Below are 27,164 nucleotides of genomic sequence, written 5' to 3'. Positions count from 1 at the left end.
CCTGCATCGGCAGGCGGACTCTCAACCACTGCGCCACCAGGGAAGCCCTCAACGAGAATTTCTTGAGGCAAGAGGGTGCATCCGTGCCGCCGCCAGCTCCTCTCGGTTCCCTCCCAGCCCACGGGGGTCCTGCTCCCACCACTGCGGAGGCCACTGCTCCTGAAGAGTCGCTGACGACCCTCCCGCTCTGGGACAGTCGCCGCTCGCCCACCCGTGCATCTTGGGGTTGTCACGTGCGATTTCTGGGACACGACGCTGTTCCTGTTTCTCCTTCCGTTTTCTGACAGTCTTCTCCAGGTGCTGCCCTAGCTCCGCTTTCCATCCAGGAAATATGGGCATTAACTAAGGTTCTGAGTCCGGTGCTTGTCTCTTCTCCCAGGTCCCTTCTTCCAGGAGGCCTTGCACATTCTGCACTCCTGCTGTCACACCCGCACCAGTGTCTCCTAAACGTGTATATAGGGGCGTGATGTTTTCCTTAGTTTCAGACCCAGGTTTACAATTGCTTGCTAGACAGCAATTCTACTTCAACACATCCAAAATCAAATGCCTTATCTGTTCCCCAAACTCCATTTCTTCTGTCTTGCACGTCTCAGATAAACACACCACCATCTTCCCGCCATGCAGACGTGAAGCTCCGGCCGACTTCGCTTCCTCCGCCCACCTTCCCCCCCCCCCCCCCCCCCCCAGCTTCAATTATTCACCAAATTCTGATCTTGGGGAGCATCCTCACATCTGCGCCCTCTTCCCTTTTCCTTCTGTTACTCCTGTAGGTGGGGACTTGGAGGCACAGTGATGTAGGTGCAAGTACAGAGGCCTAGGAGGCCAGCAGAACAGATTCGAATTCTGATCCCACTGCGTGCAACCTAGAAACCAAGCCCCGGTCAGCCACCCCTAGTACAGTGTGTGGCACAATGAGATGTCAAAATACGTTCATTCTCTTCTTTTTTTCTCTTTACTCAGGTTGTTTTGAAATTCACTTTTAACCATTTCCCTATTTTTTTTTTTCTCCTTGCAATCCGTCCTTCATACCAGCACTGATTTTCATCTGAAAATCCCGTTTAATACTGTGTCATTTTCTGGTTTCCCTATTGGCTGAGTAACGTTCATACCTCATGGTACGATAGCCCAGGCCTTCTGTAACTGCATCTATTTATTTCTGTTAGACTGTGAGCACCTCTGTAGGACTGTAAACATCCACAGAACTGAGATGGAACTTTTAATCCAGATTTCTCCAGCTCAATGACTGGAACACGGTAGAGAATTACTATACAGGTAGCCCTGTAGAGTAATTACATCTGCTGCTACATTCCCACCCAGCTTCACCTAGTGTTCATTCATTTCCTTTAATGAATTACTCCCTTGGATGTACCCACTATGCCATAAGCTCCCGGGGTCACTGCATTTTTTTCTTATTTATTTATTTTTAAATTTTTCAGTTTTTAAAACCATTAAAAAATTTTTTATACAATTTTTAAAGGTTACTTTCTATTTACAGTTATTACAAAATATTGGCTGTATTCCCCGTATTGTACAATACATCCTTGAGCCCATCTTACACCCAGTAGTTTGTGCCTTCCCCTCCCCCATCCCTATATTGCCCCTCCCCCATCTCCCCACTGGTAACCACTACTTTGTTCTCCTTATCTGTGAGTCTGCTTCTTTTTTGTTATATTCACTAGTTAGTTGACTTTTTTAGATTCAACATGTAAGTGATATCATACAGTATTTGTCTTTCTCTGTCTGACATCCCTTAGCATAATGCCTTCCAAGTCCATCATGTTGCTGCAAATGGCAACATTTCATTCTTTTTATAGGATTTATATATATATATATATATATATACACATACACACACACATATACCACGTCTTCTTTATCCATTCATCTGTTGATGGATATTTAGGTTGCTTCCTTATCTTGGCAATTGTAAATTGTGCTGCTATGAACATTGGGGTGCATGTATCTTTTCGAATTAGTGTTTTTTTTCGGATATATACCAAGAGTGGAATTGCTGAGTCATATGGTAGTTCTATTTTTAGTTTTTTGAGGAACCTCCATACTGTTTTCCACAGTAGCTGCACCAGTTTACTTTCCCACTGACAGTGCACAAGAGTTCCCTATTCTCCACATCCTCTAGGGGCCATTGCATTTTAGTCATTTCTGTATTCTTACTTGAAAGCCCACTTTGTAAATGTTTATTGATAATTTTAAAATATTGATAACTGTTGAAATTGTTGATGAGGCTTTAAGGTCCATTATATTACTCTCTCTACATTTATGTACGATTGAGAAGCTCCATAATAAACATTTTAAAAAGTTAACGAATAAAGAAAGAAATGAAAGCATGAATGGATGTACATTTTCCCACTTCTGTGCATTTGTTCATTCTATTCACTCCATCTGTTATGTCCTCTTTGTCTCCACAAGTCCAAATACTACAACTTTCAAGATCCACCTGTCTTCTATGAAGTAATCTCCAATTCTCCTAGTTTTAGGTTGATCTTTCTCTACTCTACTCTACTCCTAAAGCATCTTGTTTGCTATTTGTGGCTGAGAAGCAAGGTCTCCTACAATATCTGTTCTCTCCTTCTTTAATAGAAAGACCCTCAATTTTTAGCTGGGCTCATGGTCACTCAGAAAAGATTCCATTTTCTAGGCTTGTTTATGGCTTGGAGTAATCAGGTGATTACAACTCCTCTCACTAAGGAGTTGTAATCATGATTGTCCTGTTGTTCTGGGAAACTTCCTCAAAAGACAACTGACCTATATTCCTTGTCTCTTCTTTTTGCCCTGACCTCTCTCATGCTGTCTGGAATGGGGACCTGATGGCAGGAGCTCTAGCAGCTATCTTGGATCATGAAGACTATGGTCACACCCTAGAAACGACAGAGCAATGAGCTGGAAGGAGCTGGGTTCCTGGGAATTTCATGAAGTAGCTCCTGGACTGGACTCCTTCCTGTGGAATCTTATGCAAGAGGGAAATAGGACTCTATTTTGTTTAAGTCACTGTTATTTTTGGTTTTTATTTTTAAGAGCCAGAGTTATTGCTAACAAACACCACTTTTTCAATAACATTTCTTCTTTGAATTCTATTTAGCTGTGGATATATTGCAGGACAGGACTTTTCTCCTCCTTTGTCACCCCCCCTTACTACCTTGGTCACAGATTACAGAGATGGTGTCAATATTAGCAAGAGCAAGGTCTGTTTGCCAGTGGGGGCCTATGGCTGTCCTGGCACCATGGAACCTGGGACAATGTCCAGTGTTTCAGGGATCCTGCAGAAGGGGGCAAAGGGGTAGGAAAGACCTCAGAGATGTAAAGGAAGAAGAAAAGGGCGGGAGACTAGAAGTTGAAGGGACTCGTAGTGAACACCTGAATGGAATGGGCTCTGTGTGAACTGCAGGATGACTGAACGGGAAAATGAAGATACCTTTCTGTAGTCTCTAGACCAGGGTGTGTTTGCGTCGGGTTACTGGTAAGATTGTCTTCTCTCGGTGATGGTCACCCGCACAACCCTCTGGACACTGCCAGCAAACTTGCAGGTGACGTTCTTCTCTCTCTCCACCTGAGCTCCTCCTGGGCAGGGTTGATGTTCCACTCTTCACATGTAGCCCAGTTCACAGTTCACAGAGATGCTAAATACGTGTTTGACGTTGATGAGTCTGATGATGATTAGCTTTAGTTTTGAAATATCACTACCTGTGGGATATTTTTCCCGTGTTAGAATCTGAAAAGAAAAAGATTCCTTGTCCTTTCTAGCTCCCCTCCCCTCCAGGCACTTAAGGTACTTCTTGGAATTTGCCTAAATAAATATACACCCCAAATATGTGTGTTTGTGCAGAAGGTGCCATTTGTAGCCACGGGTGGCTTTAGCCAAGTATTCATCAGCTTACTTGCTTGATCTTTGTCTATTCCATTCGGAATTTTACTCCCCTCTTTTGGTTAAAAGCAAAACAACCAGAAAACGAGGGACTGTATCTTCCTAATGATTGAATGTTTAATAAATATTATTGAATGAATAAATAAATGAATGAATATCCTAGAGTAATGGAAATAAAAACAAAAATAAACAAATGGGACCTAATGAAACTTCAAAGCTTTTGCACAGCAAAGGAAACCATAAACAAGACCAAAAGACAACCCTCAGAATGGGAGAAAATATTTGCAAATGAAGCAACTGACAAAGGATTAATCTCCAAACTTTACAAGCAGCTCATGCAGCTCAATAACAAAAAAACAAACAACCCAATCCAAAAATGGGCAGAAGACCTAAATAGACATTTCTCCAAAGAAGATATACAGACTTCCAACAAACACATGAAAGAATGCTCAACATCATTAATCATTAGAGAAATGCAAATCAAAACTACAATGAGATATCATCTCACACCAGTCAGAATGGCCATCATCAAAAAATCTAGAAACAATAAATGCTGGAGAGGGTGTGGAGAAAAGGGAACACTCTTGCATTGCTGGTGGGAATGTGAATTGGTTCAGTCACTATGGAGAACAGTAGGGAGGTTCCTTAAAAAACTACAAATAGAACTACCATATGACCCAGCAATCCCACTACTGGGCATATACCTTGAGAAAACCAAAATTCAAAAAGAGTCATGTACCAAAATGTTCATTGCAGCTCTATTTACAATAGCCCGGAGATGGAAACAACCTAAGTGCCCATCATCGGATGAATGGATAAAGAAGATGTGGCACATATATACAACGGAATATTACTCAGCCATAAAAAGAAATGAAATTGAGCTATTTGTAATGAGGTGGATAGACCTAGAGTCTGTCATACAGAGTGAAGTAAGTCAGAAAGGAAAAGACAAATACCGTATGCTAACACATATGTATGGAATTTAAGAAGAAAAAAAAATGTCATGAAGAACCTAGGGGTAAGACAGGAATAAAGACACAGACCTACTGGAGAACGGACTTGAGGATATGGGGAGGGGGAAGGGTGAGCTGTGACAGGGCGAGAGAGAGTCATGGACATACACACACTAACAAACGTAAGGTAGATAGCTAGTGGGAAGCAGCCGCATGGCACAGGGATATCAGCTCGGTGCTTTGTGACCACCTGGAGGGGTGGGATAGGGAGGGTGGGAGGGAGGGAGACACAAGAGGGAAGAGATATGGGAACATATGTATATGTATAACTGATTCACTTTGTTATGGGGCAGAAACTAACACACCATTGTAAAGCAATTATACCCCAATAAAGATGTTTAAAAAAAATGCAAAAATAAATAAATAAATAAAAAATAAATGAATGAATAAATGATAATAAATCAACACATTTCTATAAATCCTTTCTATATAACCAAGTGATCATAACCTGCTCTGTGTTATTTCTCAGTTACCAAAGGACAAACTGAATGTTTATCATAATGGTGTATTTATCAATCAGTATTGACCGTATGTCAATTTCAGTGTTAATTAGCGTGAGGAACACCCAAGATTCACCTTACAAACTGAGTAGAAAACACACAACAAAAGAGAATGATTTCTTCTAACATGGAAACATAGTACCATTATAAATGAAATAGGAGCTCAAGGAAGAAATAGCCACATGGCCTGGAGGGAAAAGTTAAGGATTACTTCATGGAACAGATCAACAGCAAAGAACAATTCAGATTGGCTAGGGAACATGGAGGAAACAGTGCTTTCAGGGGTCGGAAAATCAGGAGCCAAGCTCATGGATCTAGGTAATGAGCCGAGGTCATGAGGTTCTTGAGCAGAGGATTAACTGAAAGCACATTCTAGACTACTGGTCTGGTTGTGTTCCCCGAGACTAAAAAGATGCCTTTCTTTCTTGTCGTAACTTGGGGCCTGGGCCATTGTGGGGGCCTAATCAGTGTTTGCTGAGAGGATGAATGAATAAATGAATGTCTCATTAAAATAAATGTAATCACCCTCCCTCCTTTATTCCAAGGGGGATACAATAAGTGACATGGTCTCACCTCTCTACCTCCTGTTTTTCTTTCTTTTAAAATCTTCTCTACTTTTCCACCTTCGGATTCATTGCCCACCTTTCTCTCCATCCTTCCCTTTCTTGGTCTGTTGTGAGTCTAAAGTGGAAGCCCAGGAAATGGGATAAAAGGCAGCACAGCACAGGCAGCCTGCTGATTCCTGAGTCCAGCAGGATGGATGGTGGTCATTGCAGTTGTCACCTGGCATTTCCTCCCACTCTGACTCCAGGAAGATGCCAGAGCTATGTTTGCCAAGCCTTACAATACTGCATGTCCTCAAGGTCGGCCTGCATTAATGACATTTTCCAAAGTAGCATCATTTAGTTATCAGAAAAAACATACATTAGGAAAAGAATGTTGTGGCTTCTTCTCTATTCATAGGCATCGTTATTTTCTGACAAGAATCATTTCTTTTTTTACAATCAGTTAATTCAGTTTGCATCAACTGCTTCTTTGTGATAGATGCTGTCAGAATAAATATTGTGAATTAAAAGCTTTGTTAAAGTTAATTAAGTCTTACGATAGAAGACTTAATTTGGTATATATATATCGCACATTAGGAAATGTGCATATATATATTTGGTATATATATATATTGCACATTAGGAAATAAAATCAAGTTGGACATTTCCTTTGATGATTAAATACGCTCACATTTATTTTTGCTTTCGTACAAAAACACCGTAAAGCACAAAGGCAAAAAACAGTACAAACTAAGACTCACCCAAAATCCATTAACAGTTTGATATATGTGTTTTTTATCTTTTTTCCTCTGCAATTTGTTTGTATGATTTTAGATTTAAAAAAAGAAGATAAAAAAGGAAGATGCATTTGCTTTTCCAATTACGCAATATATCAATCAATATTGCCACAAAGTGTTCCCTCAGTGGATTACTATAGTTTTCTTAAGTGATCTCCAATTTTTAGTATGAACAGTGCTTTTTCATATTTTGATATTATAAATAATATTGTGATGCACATTCTTAACTCAAACATCTTAGTACATCATCTCTATTTCCTTCTGACAAATTGTTGAATTTCTGTGTCTAAGGTTATATGCATTTGTAAGATTTTCAATCTGTATTTCTGCTTTTTATTCCTTTTTTACAAAACTTTCAGTTATGCTGTAACTTTAGGGAAATAATGCCAGGTCCAGGCAAACTCTGAAGGACCAAACCTTCTGTTTTGGGTGCTCAATATGTCTGCTCTTTCCCACATAAAAACCTGTTCTCTGGAAATAATCTGAAAAATTAATTCTCACCTGAGGATGAAGTTTGCGAGGACCTCAGTTGCATAACGTTGGGAGCAGTGCTGGTCTTGTCCCAGGCTGTGCACTGGTGGGTTGGCCGCACAGGGCCTTTGGCTGAGAGGTGCTCCCTACACACTTACGGAGAGAGATGAGGATGAGGTGTCCCTGCCTGGCTTGGAATAAATCATCTTTCCCATAGGGTTTACATTTTAATAGGAAGTCCCTTGATGATGGAGTAATGGCTCTCTACTTGCGTGATTTTAGACAGCTCTGAGCAAGTGAGGGGATACATTCTGGGCAAGGTGAGGACAACAAAACTTTCTTAATTCTGGAATCTCATTTCACAGATTGTTATCTATTCTATCTACTCACAAGGGGAGGTTAGCAGGAAAAAAACCAGTCTTTGAAATCCCGGATTTAAGGATTCCCCTCTCTGAATAATGTGTTGTCCTCTGGCCTACTTACTAAAATGCTTCAATTCCAAATTGTTCTATCTCATTGGGACCCGCTGTCCATTGAACACCATTTTCCAAATGTTCTTCTCACCCTTCTTGCCCAGCTCCATGGTCCAACTTGATCACTTCCTGTGAACCCCCACACCTCCATCTCCATTCTTTCTCCAGTTACTCACTGGGCAAAGCTGCTCCATCATAACTACACTTGTGCAACTGAATATTGCAGAAGTTGCACAACTGTGCAGACAGTGTCATCTTAAATATGCGACACATATTTCAAATGGGCCCTTGACACCTCCTGGAAACCCTGCCACATTTTCTGCTAAGATATTTATTTTTTTAAATGCTTTCTCCACGCCCCAAACTGAACTCGCTCTTTAAAAAAATATTTGTTTGGGTGCATTGGGCCTTAGCTGTGGCACATGGGCTCCTTAGTTGCAGCAGGAGGGCTCCTTAGTTGCGGCTCACCGGCTCCTTAGTTGTGGCATGTGAACTCTTCGTTGCAGCATGCATGTGGGATCTAGTTCCTGGATCAGGGATCGAACCTGGGCCCCCTGCATTGAGAGTGCGGAGTCTTAACCACTGCGCCACCAGGGAACTCCCAGTCAGCTAAGATATTTATATCCTACCTTTTTCTCTCTTCAGTCACTAACCCAACCCTCCACCTTCCTCCCACAGCTTCACTTTCAACCGATGACTTAGCCTTACAATTCGTGAAGAAGATGGAAACGATTAGATGGGAACTTCCTCATCATTTCACCATTAACTACCTACCTCCGTGCTCGTATTTTCTGCCTTCTGTCCTATTAAGGCCGAGGGGATGTGTCCCTGTCCAAGCAAAGCCACACACCTGCTCATGTGGACGTCATCCCGTCTTGTCTACTCAAGGGCATCAGTCTGCACCTTCACTTCCTCCCTCTCTACTCAACCAGCCTCATCAGAATCTTTCCATCTCTGATCTATCATCTTAGCTAACTCCCCCTTTACTCCAAGCCCCCTTCAGCTACCATCTCATTTCTTCACTCCCCATGCAGAATAACTATGTACTTGACATAATTATCTGTACTCCGTGTCCCCATGTTTTATCTTCCATTCTCTCTGAAACCCACTCCAAGGCTTCTGACACTAAAGCTAAACTCATGCCGACTTTCTGCACATCTGATACAGTTGACCACTCCGTTTGGGATGAGCAAATGTTCTTTTCTTTTGCCTCCCTGAGGCTCCCAAGTTACTCCTTCCTGGTTGCCTTGGCTGGTTCCTCCTCCTCTTCTGGAACTTAAGTGTGGGCATGTACCAAGGCTCTCTGTTTTTCACTTCCTTCTTTGCTGAGGTGGTTCTCTCTTGGAAGCCCACGGCTGTTGGTAGCATCTGTAGTCCAACAACTCTAAATACCTTTCTCTTCTATGACCTCTCCTGAACCACAGACTTTGTTTGACTTCTTACCTGGCATATCCATTTGTGGGTCTAATAGGTATCTCAAAATTAACATGCCCGATATGGGGTGATTGATTTCCCTGTTTTTCCCCATTTTTTCCTGTCTCAAACAGTCATACCACCACTCTTCCAGGGGACAGGCCAAAAGCCTTGAAGTTATCCTTGATTCTTCTCTATTTCCCTCAATTCACTACATCCATTGCATCAACAAAACTTTGTCCTCGAATTATATCTCAGATCTGTCTGCCTCTCTCCATCTCTGTTGCTAACTATAGTCAGAGCTGTCATCAATTCTCTCTTGAGTTGGTGGGAGAACAATTTAACTCCTTTTCCTTCTTTCATTTTTGTCCCTCCTCAATCCATTCTCCACTAAGCACTCAGAGTGATCATTTAAAAAAAAATAACTCATGTTGTTTCTTTGCTTAAAATCTTCTGGTGGGGGACTTCCCTGGTGGCACAGTGGTTAAGAATCTGCCTGCCAATGCAGGGGACACGGGTTTGAGCCCTGGTCCAGGAAGACCCCACATGCCACGGAGCAACTAAGTCTGTGAGCCACAACTACTGAGCCTGCGCTCTAGAGCCTGCAAGCCACAACTACTGAAGCCCTCACGCCTAGAGCCTGTGCTCCTCAACAAGAGAAGCCACCTCAGTGAGAAGCCCGTGTACCACAACGAAGAGTAGCCCCCACTCCCCAAAAGTAGAGAAAGCCCGCGTGCAGCAATGAAGACCCAATGCAGCCTAAATAAATAAATAAATAAATAAATAAATAAATAAATAAATAAATAAATAAATAAATAAAATCCTCTGGTGGGTTCCCATTGGATTAAGAATAAAGTCCAAACTCCTAACCCCACTCTATATGGCCTGATTCCTACTTCCCTTGCTGACCTTATACTACCCTTCTCCTCAATCACTGTATTCCAGGAACATTGGCATACTTTCTGTTATTCAAACATGGTAAGTGCCAACCTGCCCCAGGGCCTTTGCACTTGCTGAACCCTCTGCCTGGATCATCATATCTAAACCAGTTCAAACCCATTATTCATTGTCCTGTTGTATGTCTTCATGCCTCATTTTTTTTCTTTTCTTTTTTTCATAATTCTTAACTCTAAAATTTCTAACAAAGTATCTTACTCTTAGTAAGATAATAAGTAAGATAATAATAAGATAATAAGTAGATAATCAATAATTATTTTTTTGGAATAAACAAGTGATGCTGCTCAGTGAAACTTGTTCACTGATTGATTCATTCTTTAATATACCTTTGATAAAGAACATGCTTGGGCATCTATCCAAAACTGAACAGGCTTAAAGTTGAGAGAAACATGAACTGAATTACAAATAATAGACTGGCATCACGTCAGAGTCAGTCCTTTTAAATGCTATATTTGAGATAGTTTCTGAGACTGTAATAAAATGGTAATTGAACTGTCTTCCTCCTAATCTATCCACCTCCCACTGTTGACAAGGCAGAGCTCTGATTCCCCTGTCAAACCAGGGTCCTCTTCGCCCACTGAAATGAAAATTCGTGAAGAATGGGCAAGAACGAAGCATAGACTGGCCACTTACCTGCTCTCTACACCTACTGCCATTTTCTCAATAGCCTGGTTTTATTCACACATGTAGTTCTAATATTTTCCCTTTGTCTTTGATATTCTGAGGGGTCTAGGTGTGGATTTATTTTTTACTTATTTTGCTCATGATACAGGGAGCTTCATCACATATCTTTAGTTATGGAAAACATTTCCATGCTTTTTCAATAATGTTATTTTGTGTTCTTCTTACTCTCTTCTCTGGAACTCTAGTTCGATGTATTTGGTATTTCTCATTTTAGTCTCTGGGTCTCTTAAAGGATTTTTATGGTTTTCTTCCTTACATCTCTAGTCTGAATTCTGAAGTATTTCTTCCACTTCATTAATTCTCTTTTTAGTTAACTGAGTTTTTTTTAATAGTTCCAATAGATAATCTACTTTTCATGTGTAGGATTTCTATTTGTTCTTTCCTAAATTCATCTATTCTTTTCCCCATAATATCCTGTTCCTGCTTTCTACGTTGTATTTCTTCCTTTACCTCTTTCAACATTTCAAACTCAATTATTTTAAAGATTCTTTCAGATTGTTCTATTGCCTCTAGTTCTTGGATGGGAATTATCTCTTTTGTGGTTCTTCCCTGGGGTGGTTCATTTCCTGGGTGGTTTGTAATTTTCACCTGTGAGCTCATCTGAGGTGGGTGTTGTTTTCCATGAGAGTCCACCTTCCTTGGGTTTTGTAGACAAATTACAGAGAGAGCAGGTCAGCCTCCTGTGGCTTCTCAAGACTGGTTGCCCAGTTGGCATGTCCTGGTCTCTGTTTTACAGATGGGACAACTCCTCAGCCTTATACAGGGAGTCCTTCTTACAGAGGTTAGTGGCTTCATCTTTTGACCTGTGTGAACATCACAGGTTTGATCAATGAACATCTGATGTATGAACATCAAAACCCTGGCTCCCAAATCCTAAAGCTTGTGTCAGGTTCCAGGATCTCCTTTATCCATTCAGCTTTACTCTTGCACACTACTTTGGCTTTGAGTTTTCTGTTCATTTCCAGCCCTTAAAATCTTTTTTTCATTCAACAGATATTTATCGAGTGTGCCAGGCACCGTTCTAAACCCTAGAGAATCAGAAATGAAGAAAATAATGTCTTTGTCTTCAAGGATTTTACATTCCAGAGATTTCTCTTTCTTCTCCCATGCTCTAAATGTATTAAAAGCTTATTTGTTGCATTTTATCCATCATTTCCATGTGTCTGGAGTGTGTGTGTCTATGGGGTGGTGTGGGGAGGGTGTCTTTCTGCAGCAGGTCAGCCTGCTGGAATGCCCAGGTGCCACCCCTCTCCTACCTGCGCCCCTGCAAAGTTGAGAGGATGGTGAGGCTTCTAGCCTACCTTGAAGACAGTGGAAATATCTCTATCCACATTTAACCTGAGAGGCAACTGAGTATAATTAACAATTAAAAACATGGACTTTGGAGCCTAAATACCTACATTCAAAACCCAGCTTAACCTCTTACTAGTTATGTGGCCTTGGGCAGAAATTTCTCCTGGTGCTTCAGTTTGCTCATCTGGAAAAGAAGTCCAATAATAGTATTTTCCTTATATGCTTATTGGGAGGATTCAATGTGTAAAGTGCTTGGAACAGTTTCTGACATGTTGTAAGTACTTATTAATTGGTAGCTACAATGCAAACATCAGGGACTATTATGGACTGAATTGTGTTCCCCTCCAAATTCACATGTTTAAGCCCTAATCCCCCAATGTGACTGTATTTGGAGATAGAGCTTTTAGGAGGTAATGAAGGATCATAAGGGTGGGATCCTAATCCAATAGGATTGGTGGCCTTATAAAAAGAGGAAGATAGTCTCTCTCTCTTTCTCTCTCTGTGTGTGTGTGTGTGTGTGTGTGTGTGTGTGTACACACACACACCAAAGAAGGGCCCTGTGAGCACACAGTGACCAGGCAGCCATCTGCAAGCCAGGAAGAAAGCTCTCACAAGAAATTGAATCAGCTGCAACCTTGATCCGTGACTTCCAGCCTCCAGAATTGTGAGAAAATAAATATCCTCTGTGTATGCCACCCAGCCAGTGGTGTTTTGTTATGGCAGCCTGAGAAGGCGAATACAGTGATCCAGAGCTAAACCCAGTGCTCTGTGACTAGTACGTCTTCAAGAGATCTTTATTGTTGCCTGTTTGTTGTGTTTTGCTTTCCACCATCTGCGTGCCTCATGGGCCAGGGCACGCTGGTGAGATCCAGTCACCAGTATGGCTGGGCTGAGCTGTAAGCTGGAGCGAGGTAGGGAGCCCGGAAACCAAACCCGGTCTGTTACCCAAAAACTGGGTTCACTTCTTGGGGGGTATGGAGCCAAAAGACACAACCAAGCCAAAGAGTGGGAGAAGGAAGGGTTCATTACCTGCAGCGAGTAAGGGGAACACTGGCGATCTTTCCCAAAGCAGTGTCTCCCCAAACAGCAAAACTGGAGAAGTTTTAAGCTAAGGGTACATGCACATTCATGAAGGACTTGAGCAAAGGAGAATTCAGCATAGAGTTAGGGCAAAGGTCGGCAGAGTCCAAGCTTTAGTTGATTGAAATCATGAAGGTCAGAAATAGTCAACATCATCCCTTGGGTTCCAGTTGATCTGGTGGTTTGAGCCCTTGAAAGGGGTTTAAATTCTGCAAAACAGCTCAGAAAGTGCTTCAGGCTAATCTTTACCATTCAGAACTGGGAGTCTTTACAACTGATTTATTATCTTTGCTATTATAACAGCCTTTGTTCTTTTGTCCCCGTGAGAGCATTATTACTGAGACATGTTCAAGGGCAAGCATTGTGGCCGGGCTTAGATCACACAATGGCTTAGGCCTAAAATGGCTTCTCTTCTGTCCAAAGTTACATTTGGTTCTTTTCCTGTGCCAACCCCCCACCCTATCTGCTTACAGGTCCAAACCAGGGGATGTCTAAAGTCTCTATGGGGACTATATTAGTTTGTTGGGGCTGCCAACAAAGTACCATAGACTGGGTGGCTTAAACAACAGAAATTTATTTCCTCACAGTTCTGGAGGCTGGAAATCCAAGATCAAGGTATCAGTAGGGTTGGTTTCTTCTGAGGCCTTTCTTCTCGGCTTGTAGATGGCTTGTCTCCTCCCTGTGTCTTTACACGGTCTTTCCTCTGTACCTGTCTGTGTCCTAATCTCTTCTGAAAAGACCACCAGTTATGGGACTTCCCTGGAGGTCCAGTGGGTAGGACTCTGCACTCCCAGTGCGGGGGGTCCGGGTTTGATCCCTGGTCGGGGAACTAGATCCTGCATGCCTCAACTAAGGAATCCCCGTGCCTCAACTAAGACCTGGCGCAGCATAAATAAATAAAATAAATAAAAATATTTTAAAAAACACACAGCACCAGTTATATTGGATGAGGACTCACCCCAATGACCTATTTTAACTTAATTGCCTCTTTAAAGGCCCTATCTCCAAATGCAGTCACATTCTGAGGTACTGGGGCTTCGGACTTCAACAAATAAATTTTAGGGGAAACAATTCAGGTTGTGATAAGGACAGGATGAACTCTGCTGGACATCTTTCTCTGGGAGCGTGTATTCCAGCTCACTTCTGTGCAGACTTGTCTCCTTCTGGGATGCCTTCACAGTGCTGAGTGATTTCTACTCAGTCTCAAAATGGCTAAACCCACCTGCTCATCAAAGCTCAGATAAAAAACTTCTACTTCTACAAAGCCTTTTCTGAATTTGGTATCTCACCTTCTTCCTATGCTCACCTCACGCTACAGCAAGTATTGCATCCCTCCTCTGAACTCGGATGATAATAGTGTGTTGTCTATACTTTCCTCACGAACTTGTGGCTTGTATTACGGCTTTTCACGTTCCTGTCACTGCATCAGTTAGAAGTAAGCATCCTGAGGGCACATCTCCTGCTGGTTCATCTTTGTATCCTCACAGTCTGTGCTCAATAAATACGTGTGGAAGGAATAAATGAGTAATAAAAATAACAACTAGATTGACCTCTATGTCATATATGGAATCAAGTATTGAGACGTTCTTCCAAAACCTCTGATCAATATTTGACTCATTTGAAGATCTTACCTGCTTAGCACAACTTTTGCCACTTACTCAAGGTGAGCACTTTGAAAGCCTGGGTGGAAGAGGCATGAAATTAAGGTGTACCTTTGTACAGGCTGAGGGCTACCTTTAGCAAGAGAGAAGGTCATGCAGTTGTGGTGTGAAATCCTCAAGGACTCATGCAAGAGGTCCACAGTAGAAGTGAACCGGATTAGTTTTTTTTTTTTTTTTTTTTTGCAGTGACTTGTCTAATTTCTGCATAAAACACTTTAAAGGTTAGAGAAGTAAACGCTTTCTTATTTTTTCCCCCATTTCATTTTAAAGGGAGTTTCCAGAGTTTGACTCTTCTTTTGAATGATGTCTTTGTAACAAACTTCCTGTGTTGACAAGGAACGCATTGCATTTCTGTAGCTGTGGCTACCATAGAAATGAGGCGTGGTTCCAAACGTCTTACTATTTTAAGGTCTTTATGCAATTTTCTGAGAGTTCAAGTCCCCTAATTTTTATCATGGGTGTATCTTGATGATATACAACTATTATACAGTACAATACAACTATAATACAATAATAATATACAACTACATCTCTAAATATAAATATATACAAATAATACAATAATAATAATATACAACTACATCTCTAAATATAAATATATAATATACAAATAATACAATAATAATAATATGCAACTATATCACTATACTATACTGCTGTAATAAGCATATCAAGTAATGTTTTGTCTTTTGTTTTTTGTTTTTTTTTAACTTCGCCTAGTGTCTTGATTTGTTTTGCTTTAAATTATCTATCAGCAGAGGCCTGAACTCTTACTTCAGCCTTGCGGAGGTAAACCTTCCCCTTTATTTTGGTTTTGTATTATTAGGGTGGAAATGGAACCAGTTACCTCTGCATCTCGGCTGTGTCGGAGATCAATCTGCCTCCACTTCATAAAAGTGGTTCAAATGTCATTGACTCCGATTCTAGCAGAACTGGGGACATCCAAGTGTCTCTAATTTATAGGATAGAGTGATTTTAGCATGAGCCTGTTTTAAAACACAAATAAAAATTTTCTATTACTCAAGCTAAATGGTTTATCGTTCTACTTTTACTTACAGCTTTTATCTTTCTTTGGTGCCTTGTATTTTAAGGCAATGACCTCCTTTAATACATCATTAGGAGAGCACAGCAATTTGTTTGAAATGTTAACAAGCATAATGTGGCCTAGATAAGAAACAAAAGTAATATTAAAAGCCTGAGGAGATGTAAAGTGGAGAAAAAGTCCATCGAAAAACGTTTACACAAAATAGTCTATAATTCTTTATAGATATGAAGTTATGCGTACAAACTCATAAGAATTCCCTCTCCTTCTGTCTTCTCTCCCCTCCCCTCCCAGCCACCTACACAGCTCCCATCTTGACCTCACCCTCCATCCAGGGAGACAGAAAAAACCCAATTCTCACCCCAGTTTAATTCTGTGACTTCCGGGAGTGCCCGTGCAGGGGCCAAAGCTGCCTGTGATTTTCCATTTACATCAACATGAACCTGGAGAGAAGGCAGGGGATTCAAAGGCTGAGGGGCAGCCTGGCCGCTGGTGGTGGGGGGCGGGGGTGGCTGTGAGGAGGAGGGTCTGATCCAGACCTTTGCTAAGTCGATACTTGTTGGATGAGTGAATGAGCAGAAAAGGCGATGTCTTGCATTTTTATTAGTATAAGATAGAGGTAATTGCCTTCACTTCCAGTTTCGAGAAGAAAACCGTTTCTTTTTTTCATTTTCATCATTCTTATCTTCATGTCAACACGGCTGAAACTTCCTCCTAAGATTCTGCCCTAGCAAGGAGTTGATCTCTCCTCTCTCTGCACAGTTTTCTTCTCAGTGAAGTAAAAAGATCCTCTTGGGAATGTGGTCCTGGTTTGTGGTACGGAGGAAGGGGCACTTTTCCCGTGATGTTCTGGGGAGTGGGGACTGGATGGTGGGGAAGCTCACCAGCTGGTGGGGTCTGTGCTGAAGCAGTCTGAGAGCAGAGGGGGTCCTGAGGCCTGGCTGGAGCGTTGCAGCGGGAATATGAGGCTGTGAAGAGCAGAGGGCAGTGGAGTGGGGTCGTTAGTCTATGCGCTGCAGCTGGCCTGGAGGCTTCTGTGGGCAGCTGTGGGCCAGGTGTGTTTGGATCACCGAGATCAACCCAGGAGCAACCAAAATAGAATCTACATAAGAAAACACTGTGATTCTGGGACAGGGCTCCTGGTCTCTGAAAGGAAGCTCTTCCCTCTGACCAGTCCCAGGGATGAGGTGTCAGCGGTGCCACCTTCTCACCCAGCTTAGAACTAGGTCAAGGCAGGCAGGATAGGAGGCTTTCCTGTGATATCATTGCACCCTTCAGGCTGTAGTCCTGCTCCTATAGGTTATGCCCTCCGCCCTTCTTCAAATAGGGAGGAGAGGGAAGGGGGAAACCACAGAAACTTGAGACCAGGGGAGGGGAAAGCTACTTTCATGATTTATTCAAAGCAGGGCGTATTTTGTTGCCAAAGTGTTTTAAGTGCAGCTTGGTTGTGTGTTGCTCCATACCTTTTCCAGAATGTAGAAATTTGCCCTTAAGTGGGGACAGCAGGGCGTGTGTACTGTCTCTGGGTGCCCCCAGAACGTGAATGAGCTTTGTCACAAGTATTGTCTTATTATCTCTAATAATAAGACAATAGTAGTAGTCTATTGCCACTAGACTACAATAAAGTATGTAAAGAAATAGTGTGAAAAATCACTTAATCTTAATAACTATGAGCTAGGTCATTTTGGAAACTTTCATGTAAATTTTTTGAGATTTTCATGTACATATATCAGTTGATTCTTCAGAAGCGTATTAAATCATCTAAGACTTTTCTTACATAACTTCATCTCTAAAGCCCTGAGGTAGAGGTCAAAATGCAAACACCTGAAGACATGACATAATAGTCATTGTGTTTCAAGCATGTAATCTTCCATAAAATCTGTGTATTTTATCTAAACGTCTTGCTGTGGGTAAGAGAGCTGGGCCACAGAGTTGGACATAATAAACACTTTGAGACGGCGCCAGTGGTACTATTAATCCATAAATTTTTTTTTTCACTTGATAGCGGTGGATACTTAGAAGTAACAAGAACATACTGTTTGAGCAATAACAATGCAATGATACTTTGCAACACAAATGCTACATAGTTCCTGTAACTGCCAAAACAGTAAAGAAAATTCCTGATTCTATGATTCAACAGGAGTGTAATTCCTCTATTGTACAAGATTTGCTTTCCTGAGGTAGATATATTGATGCACCACAAAGATGGGAAAGTTTTTGTTTTGTTTTAACGTACAGTATAAGGATTCATAGTTCCCAGTACTTTAACTCACACTTTCTCTTTTATTTGTTCTGAGAATGCAAGCCCAGTAATCATTTAAGCATCATCCTCTGCTGCTTTCTGGTCATTCATCTCATACTGCTTCCTTCTCTTTCAGTCAAGGCTTTTTGTACCTAATATCTTCTAAAAGCAGTAATTTCTTACCCTACCCGACCTTTTAGGAAACTCACAATTTTGCCGTAATGCAACCCCCCCCCCCCCCCGCCTCACATGGCTCCTTCTATCTCTGGGCTGCTCCCCTTTCAGAGGACACACCACCCATCCAGCTACTCAAGGCAGAGGGTAGGTAGGTGAGTCCTCCTGAGCAATTCCACCCCAGCCCTGCCCATTTACCTTTGAAACATCTCTCTGGTCAGTGCATCCTCATCTCCTCGGCCGCTGCTCTCATGCAGACACTGCAGGAACCTCCTGAGTGGTCCAGCCCTGGGTAAGGTTGGACTTCCTGAGACTAGAGGGATGAAGGGTTGGCACATTATCCTGGCGGGACTGCATCTATCCCTAAGCAGCGCCTCTGATGGTACTGATGCTGAGGCCTGGGAACCCTAGGGCTGGCCAGGGTCTGGGTGGAGGGAGTACAGGTGCTGGGTACCAGGCCGGGCCAGGGTGCCTCTGGCAGAGGTGCATTAGGAGCAAGAAGAAAATACAAATGAGAAAAATGTACTTCATATTTGCCCACGTATTTGCCACTTCCGCTACGTTTCATTCTTTGTTGATCTGAATTTCCATCTGATGCCACTTGCCTTCTGTCCGAAGAACTTCCTTGAACATTTCTTACAGTGCAGATCTGCTGGTGGCGGACCTCTCCACTTTAGTTTGACAGATACTGTAAAGTGTTTTGCCTTAATTTTTTAAAAAATAAATTTATTTATTTATATTTGGCTGTGTTGGGTCTTCGTTGCTGCGCACGGGTTTTCTCTGGTTGTGTCCAGCGGGGGCTACTCTTTGTTGCGGTGCGCAGACTTCTCATTGTGGTGGCTTCTCTTGTTGTAGAGCACGGGCTCTAGGCGCGCGGGCTTCAGTAGTTGCAGCACGTGGGCTCAGTAGTTGTGGCTTGCAGGCTCTAGAGCACAGGCTCAGTCACTGTGGCGCGTGGGCTTCGTTGCTCCGTGGCATGTGGGATCTTCCCGGACCAGGGCTCGAACCCGTGTCTCCTGCATTGGTAGGCAGATTCTTAACCACTGCGCCACCAGGAAAGTCCTTGCCTTAATTTTTAAATAATATTTTCAGTCGGTAGAGAATGCTAGGTTGAGAGTTTTTGGTTTGCTTTTTACTTGGCACTTTAAAGATCTCACTCCATGGTCCTCTGGCTTTTATAGCTTCTTATGAGAAGTCTTGCGTTAGTCTCACTTTTGTTCCTCTGTACATAATTTGTCTTTTTCCCTCTGGCTGCTTTTAAGATTTTCTCTTTACCAATGTTTTTTAGCAAATTCATTATGATATGCCTTGGTATTCTTCCACGTCTCTACTTAACATATTCAGTATTTCCTCTGGCTTCTTAAAAATATAGAATATAGTTATAACAGATGTTTTAAGGTCCATGTCTGCTAATTCAATCATCTCTGTCATTTCTGGCTTTGTTTTTATTAATATACTTTTTTCCCTCATGTATCATTTTATTAGATTGTGGACTTCTGCTAACTTAGATTAATGATCATAAAACTATAGCAATGCCATTTCAAGTTACATACCTATAAGCTACCAACAAATAACTTATATACACGTAGCTCATCATATTTCAAGCATCTTTTATTGAAATTATGATTACATTTGCTGTTGGGATTGCACTGTGTTAAAAATGACTAAAAATTATTTTGAATTTTCATTATGTGCTCAAATTGTATTAAATTAATAATGAATTATTCTTGATACTTCCATAAAACTTGTGTATATTTTTCCCAGTTTTATTGAGATATATGGACATATAACATTGTATTAGTTTTAGGTATACAACATGATGATTTGACATATGTATATATTGTGAAATGATTACCACAATAAGTTTAGTTAACAACACCTCACATAGTTACAAATTTCTTTTTCTTGTGATGAGAACTTTTACCATCTACTCTCTTAGGAACTTGTAAATATGCAGTACAGTATTATTAACTATTGTAATAATATTTACATGCTGTACATTACATCCACAGAACTTATCTTTAATGTACTTTTCTCCTGGTTATCAATCATATTTTCTTGCTTCTTTGCACACCTGCTGATTTTGATTGGATGCCAGCTGTTATGAATTTCACACTGCTGGATGATGCATTCATTTAAAGTGTGCTGCACTTTGTCCTGACACACTATTAGGTGACCATAGATATTTGATCCTCTGGAGGCCTGCTTTCAAGCTTTGTGAGGGTGTGTCCAGGGCAGCTTTCAGTTAGAGTTAATTTAGCCCCACTACTAAGGTGAGCAACTTCTGAAGCCTCTACCCAATATTCCATGTATTACATTGAACATTTTCATTCCGGCTGGTGGGGAGGAGAACTGCTCCCAGTCTGTGTGAGCTCCCAGGACTCCTTGTCCCCCCACCTCCCAGGGTTCTCCCGCACTCACAGAGCAGCGCTCAGCCAGAGACCTGTCTGCTGCAGCCCGTGCTCCTCTCTGGGCAACTCTTCCCAGAGCGCGGGCTCTAGGAGCGCAGGCTTCAGTAGTTGCAGCACGTGGGCTCAGTAGTTGTGGCTCCTCTCTGTGCAACTCTTCCCTCCATTGCCCTTTCCTATGAATCCCAGCCACTTCAGCCTCCTTGAACTTCAGTCTCTAACTCCTCAACTCAGTGAGACTGACAGGTTCTCTCTTGGTCCCCCTGGCTGGACTGCAGCCTGAACACTGTCCAGGCACCAAGTTGGAGAAATCACAGGTCTTTCGTTACTGTTTCCCTTTCTCTGGGGCATCACAGCCCTGCATATTCACTAGCCAACGCCCCAAAGAGTTTTTTTCCACATATATTGTGCCTGGTTTTCTAGTTGTTTATGGTGGGAGGATAATTTCCATAACAGCGATCCTTTGTGGGCAGACACAGAAGTTTCTTGTAGTGTCGTTTTACATTTGCTTCTCTGGGGCCCAGACACTGGCCATTTTTATGGGAACCCTTGGCTTGGGATACCTATACCATGTGGTGCTTGCTGTAAATGTGGACCCCACGAGTATGCAGTACGGGCTTGAGGAACCCGTTAACTTTGTTTTTCTCCCCAGAACCACTCCCAGGCAGATGGCGAGCTTCAGTAGAGCTTCTCCATGTCAGCTGGTGATATTTTTACTATCCTTGTTTTTTTTTTGTCTAAACCACCTTTTGTGCATCCCAGCGCTGTGCTGAGGTCTTGGTGTGCGGTTCCCCATCGCAAGCGATCCGAATCCATGCCTCTCATTCTGGCCTGGGTATTAGAACTCCAGTCTCAGGCTCTAGGGGCTACATCTAGGTAAAATGAGCATTTTTGCCTTATGGAGTCTGTGCATATTTGATTTTTATGTACTTGTAATGTTTTAGATAATTAAACACTTTCCTTCTGGGTCCACTCGTCCTGGGAGGAGAAGGTCAGCCTGCTCAGGCCGGCACTTTCTGCAGGGTCCAGGGGACCCCGGGAAACATCCACCTGCCGTGTCTGACAGCGGGAGGGCAGCAGCTCACTCCTGCCGGTGGTTGGCGTCAGGGCGATAGTGGGGGCTACAGTCAGGTGAGAGGCAAGTTGCAGTCCTGGTCTTTGCAAAGGAGAGGATGTGTACGTGCCCCTCCAAACTGTGTGAGGGACTCTGTCGTCCCATCCCTGACCCTTGACAGGACGAAGGCAGGGGTGGCTTTCACAGTTACTCTTTTCCTCCTGTGTTGTGTGTGTGTGTGTGTGTGTGTGTGTGTGTGTGTCTGTGTGTCTGTGGTGGTTGGGGGTTAGGGGTAGGGGTGGGGAAAGCCCAAATTCCCTCAAGCAGAAACGCTGCCGCAAGGGGCAGGCCCCAGACCTGGCAGTTCTCTGAACTTAGAGTGACCATCCTGTAGTGCCTTTTATTCTCAGCTGTGGCCTTAGTCGCCAATTCTGGTGCTAGACGCCCCACGCCGTCTTATTATCCTCTGTTGACACATTACATTCGGTGACTCCGGGTATCTTAACAATGGAGGAGACCTGACAGATCGCCTGGTGAGCTACCAGATGCACAGCGACGGAGCAAGTTCACACCTCTGAGCATCAACCGACCTGGGATGCCTTATGTGATTGTGTTGTGAAGGCACTGCTTCAACCAAAAGGAATTTAAAATTCAGAAGACGTGTTACAAGAAGAGGCCAGAAAGGTCACCCAGCGGAGGCCACCCAGCTGGGCAGCTAAACCAGTAAGAAGGAGAGAAGCACTGACGGGGGAGCGGAGGGGTGTGAACTGTTTATTAGGACCCAGAGCTTCCAAATCGCCAGGCCGCCCACAGAACAACACGGCTCTTGTTACAACACACGACACAGGCTGGCTGACTTAATAGCTTGTCTCGTCTGACTGGATGCTGCCGCCTCACTGCGAACCAGGAGAACTGACTGCTGAGAGGCTGGCGGGTCCAGACGGCTCCACAGAACGTGTCTCCCGCCCCCGTTCAACGGCCCTCTGACTTTACCCTGCTCTTTGCCTTAAAACTGTTTCCTAATATTTGCGCTACCAATGTTATTTTCTTAACACAATTTGTAGGTAAAGAAAAACGATTAAAATGTCGTTAGTTGGTGCTTTCTTATATGAATAAAGATTTGACAATCCCCCCCGACCCCCAAAGCCAGCACAAAAATAGGGAGTAGGAAGCACGGAGAGTTCCTCGCGCTCAGCTCGAACCCTTCGCACACACGTAGCCCGAGGCAGTGCGGGGTGGCTCGCCCCCCTCGGCCCACTCGCCCTCCGGTCACTTGGCCTTCTTGTTGCCCTTCGGGCGCTCCTCGGCGACTGTCCTCGCCTCCTCCTCCGGGATGAACACGCTGACGGTGAAGTCGCTGGTCTCCGAGCCGTACTTGTTCTTCACGACCAGCCCATACTTGCCCGAGTCGGACGTTCTGACCCCGCTGATGGTGAAGTAGGCGGTCTTGCCGGCCTCGAACCTGAGGTTGCAGTGCTCGTCCGAGGCCAAGATCTTCTCGTTCTTCAGCCAGGAGACCTCCGGAGTCGGGTCTCCCCACACTATGCAGGTGAGGTTAAGCGCCTGGAAAACAGGTTTCATGAGAGGGGAGGAGATGTATCAGATTAACGATCCAACTTGAAGCGTCCTCCTGGGGGTCGGCCTGACCGGACGGAGGATAAACCTAAACCTCCCGGGCCGGGCTGCGTGTACCTGTGTGAGTTACAGTCTGAAATCACACCTGAGTAGGTTTCTTTGGGGCCTTGGCTTTCTGGCTTTGGGAACATTTATCATCAAAGCCCCACAAAGGCATTTGCTTCCAGTTCCCATAAACACACAGATGCCTTTTTGCTCTAATATGGCGTTTTGGACTCTGTCTCAGTAGAGAAATCTCCTCGTTGCCATGATCTCCACCTGCTTGCTTTTGCATTTCATTTGTGTCACTGGGCCCAGCAGCAGAATCCTAACAGCTGCTTCAGGTAATGTGACTCATTTTCATATCCCATCTTCCTCATTTTATTTCTCCCCCCAAACCCACTCGAGCTGTTGCAGTTGCAGAGGTGCCCTGCCAGCATGTATTTGTAGTTCCTAATATTTTATTATATTACCAACTGTGCTGAAACCCTCTTATTTTAAAAGATCAATGTTTAGGCCTATAATTTTACTTTATATTTTTGTTGAAATATTTTTTAGATAATCATAGATTCATATACAGTATAAGAAATAACAGATTTTGTATATTCTTTACCCAGTTTCCCCCAATAGTAACATTTTACAAAACTACAGTATAATACCACAACCAGTACACTGACATTGACATAACAGATTTCCCCAGTTTTTCTTGTATTTGTGTGTGTTTAGTTCTATTCAATTCTATCACCTGTCTAGGTTCATGTATCCACAACCTCAGTCAAGATACAGAACCTTTCCATCCCCACAAGGATCCCTCCTGCTGTCCCTTTATAACCACGCCCACTTCTCCCTCCCAAGCTGTTCCTAACTCCTGGCAACCACTAATCTGTTTTCCATTTCTAAAACTTTATAATTTCCAAAGCATTATATAAATAGCATCATACAGTAATGTAACGTTTTGAGAGTGCCTTTTACACTGAGCATAATTCCTTGCAGATTCATCCAAGTTATTGCAGGTATCAAGTTTGTCCCTTTCTATTGCTGAAAAGTGTGCCATGGTATGTATATACCTGTAAGGGTCATCTGGGCTGTTTCCAGTGTGGGGCTATTATGAATAAAGCTGCTATGAACATTTGTGTACAGATTTTTATGTGAACATAAGTTTTAATTTCTCTGAGATAAATGCCCAGGAGTACAATTGCTGGGTCATATGGTAAATGTATATTTCATTTGTTTAAGAGATTGCCAAACTGTTTTCCCAAGTAGCTGTATAATTTTGGTCTACATTTCCACCAGCCATGTAGGACTGATGCAGTCTCTCTGCAACTTCACCAGCATTTGTTGTTGTCACTGTCTTTTTATTTTAGCAATTCTGATAGGTGTGTCATGATATTTCACTGTGATTTTAATTTGCATTTTCCTGATGACCAAAGATGTTAAATTTACTTCACATTTTAAATTCCATTCTTGCATTTTTTTTCTTACCGAAGTCCAGAAATTATAAGGAAAAGAGCTAGGGCTCACCATATACAGGGAAAAGGACAGCCTTCTATCTAGAAGGACCTTATATGATCACTTGTTACCTCTTCTGTAAGAGTATCATTTAGAATTGGGTAGATATTAAGAAATTTGTTTTCTTCCCATGATTAATTAGCACTTCTCACTGAATTATTCTGCAAACACATTTCAGCAAGAAAAATATGAGTCAAACTATCGACATTGAATTTATCCAAGCAGACCACGTGTATGTTCCGGGAAACTGTGATTTCGTGCATATTAAAACTTTTATCAAAACTAAACAAAACTCCCATGCACCTTAGGTGTCCAGGAAAACTCTTACCTGTACTATATATTTGAGTTATAGATCACGGGATGCTTTCACATACATTCTCTCTCTTAACTCTCACTACCACCCAGTGAGTTGAATATTTTGAACCTCATTAGGTGAAGAAAATGGAAAATAGAGTTTCAAAACAAAAGCAACCCTGCAGCAGTTGAGCTTAAAGTCAACTGTGGTCCTATTTTCCAGGCACGAAGAAACATAGCTGGATGAACTGACCTCTCATTAAAGCCTTAGATGTGCCCTGTTCATCATCATAGTCCCAGTCACCCATCATACGTCTTCATTGCCCTTTGGAGGTGGGAAAAGATGTTGTTCCACTACAAACACCCCTCCTCCTGTGATTGGCATATTAAATTTGTTTTAATGAAACACAGGGATGAAGAAAGTGAATCCAGATTAGAAATTACGTTCACTGCTCTTCAGAGAGATTCTTATGGATCCAAGAAATACCAGTTTAAAACCAAATGGAAATAAATCAGTTTTCAGCTGAGAAGGGGCCTGTAGAAATTCACAGAGCAGCACGTTTCCCTCCAAAGGTGAGGAATCTCATAGGTCAGCCCATTTTCTACTGGTGTGAGAGGTTGCTTCTTCAATTATGTTCATCACATAGTTATGACTGAACATTTTCTGCTTCTCCTGATGTTAAAGGGAAATCACTTCTGGAAAGAGACTAAGAGGTCTACATATACCCACATCAGACAAACGTGCATCCTGATGCTTGACCTACGAAACATTAAGCTGAGTGGAAAACTGACTGCATTTTGAACCTTGCATGTGGCTATTCTGAAGTCAGGCGTAAGCAGCCGTGGCATATGATGAAGATGGTAGGATGCATCTTCAAAGAAGGAACAAAGTCTGGGGCACTGGAACCCCTTCCTAGCATGGAAGAATTGGGGACGGGAGTGCTCCATGCTTACCTTGCCCTCCTGGATGGTGACCACATCGGGGAGACCTCCCACTACCCGGGCGCGATCTGCAAGCACAGGCATTTCTGGTTAATCACTGAAACGATGAGAGCCAGCAAACACACGCACAAAGCCTCCCAGAGGAACTCATTTTCCCATTTAGTTTCCCTCTCCTTGCAGTTATTTTATGCCTGCTTTCAATATGCAAAATAAGAAAATGATCCAGTCATTCTGAATGTTCTTCTTCTTCACACACGGGTGCCTCTATCTGTACCTGAAATATCAACTTGAGGTCACTCTGTTGTATAGAGATCTGCTCTGTAACTTTCCCGGCTATTCTCAGCCCTGGCTCTCCTGGAGGCAGAGCAGATCTTGGCCTCTTTCATGGGCTTCTCTCTGATTCGAAAAGGTTGCATAACCAGAGGCTGTGTGCCAGGGAGATCTGGAGGCTGGAGAAGATGTGGGCTTTCCTTGGGGCCTTCCCTAGAGAGTTCCCCTTCCTCATCTCCCGGGAGTTCTTGAGATGCTCTGCAGAGCTCCTGTCTATGGCTTAGGAGACAGGGGGTGGGAAGGGTGCTGAAATCCAGGGCTGACACCGCCCCTCCCCCGCAAGCCTTGTGCTGTGGGTGTGACTGCCTCGGCCCCAGGGACGGACACCTTTCTGTCACTCAGTCAAGACTAACGCAGTAGCCGCCACCCTCTCATTTTCAGCCTACTTCAATGAATGTGTGACTCTACCTCCTTATTTCTATCAACACAATCCCTTCTCCAGTAAGTCAGGCCAAATCTTTGAATGAGTCTTAACTGCCTTCTCCTGCCGACTCCGTTGCCCTTACACCACTTGTGGGCCCAGCCCATCACCTGGCCCCCTGCACCACCTGCCGTGTGGTATTAGGTGAGTCACGTCGCTGTGTGGACCTCAGTGTCCTCATCGGTGGGGCGGGGGGCTTGCGTTAAACCCATGGACATGAAGCTTCTAAACTCTGCTCCGTGGCATCGCTGGGATTCATCCTGACTCCACCGAAGGTAATTCAGCTCTTACCTATTTTATATATTGGGAAGATTTTGTTTGAACTAAGTGTTCTATGCAAATGTTTAAGAACATGGAGCTAGAAGGG

At 43.0% G+C, this 27,164-nt stretch overlaps 2 protein-coding genes across 2 annotated transcripts in view; both read right to left on the bottom strand.

The window, feature by feature from the left end:
* The window catches only part of LPIN2 (lipin 2), a 103,695-nt gene extending 102,861 nt beyond the window's left edge, over positions 1-834 (bottom strand). Inside the window, exons 1-2 of the mRNA XM_027088784.1 lie at positions 702-834; positions 234-443 (exon numbers count right to left, since the gene is read on the bottom strand). The gene's annotated coding sequence lies outside the window, so the exon portion shown is untranslated. The remainder of the gene's footprint in view (positions 1-233; positions 444-701) is intronic.
* Positions 835-20,060: 19,226 nt separating this feature from the next.
* Positions 20,061-27,164, bottom strand: part of MYOM1 (myomesin 1) — a 142,860-nt gene continuing 135,756 nt past the window's right edge. The window contains exons 36-37 of the mRNA XM_027088567.1: positions 26,059-26,114; positions 20,061-23,250 (exon numbers count right to left, since the gene is read on the bottom strand). Of these exons, the coding sequence (XP_026944368.1) occupies positions 22,957-23,250; positions 26,059-26,114 (350 nt within the window). The 3' untranslated portion in view covers positions 20,061-22,956. The remainder of the gene's footprint in view (positions 23,251-26,058; positions 26,115-27,164) is intronic.

Source organism: Aethalodelphis obliquidens, unplaced genomic scaffold (genome assembly GCF_003676395.1).
Source record: "Aethalodelphis obliquidens isolate GAN/ISIS:26980383/991018 unplaced genomic scaffold, ASM367639v1 scaffold63, whole genome shotgun sequence".
NCBI classification, from domain to species: domain Eukaryota; kingdom Metazoa; phylum Chordata; class Mammalia; order Artiodactyla; family Delphinidae; genus Aethalodelphis; species Aethalodelphis obliquidens.
This window is presented reverse-complemented; position numbering and strand designations above follow the sequence as displayed.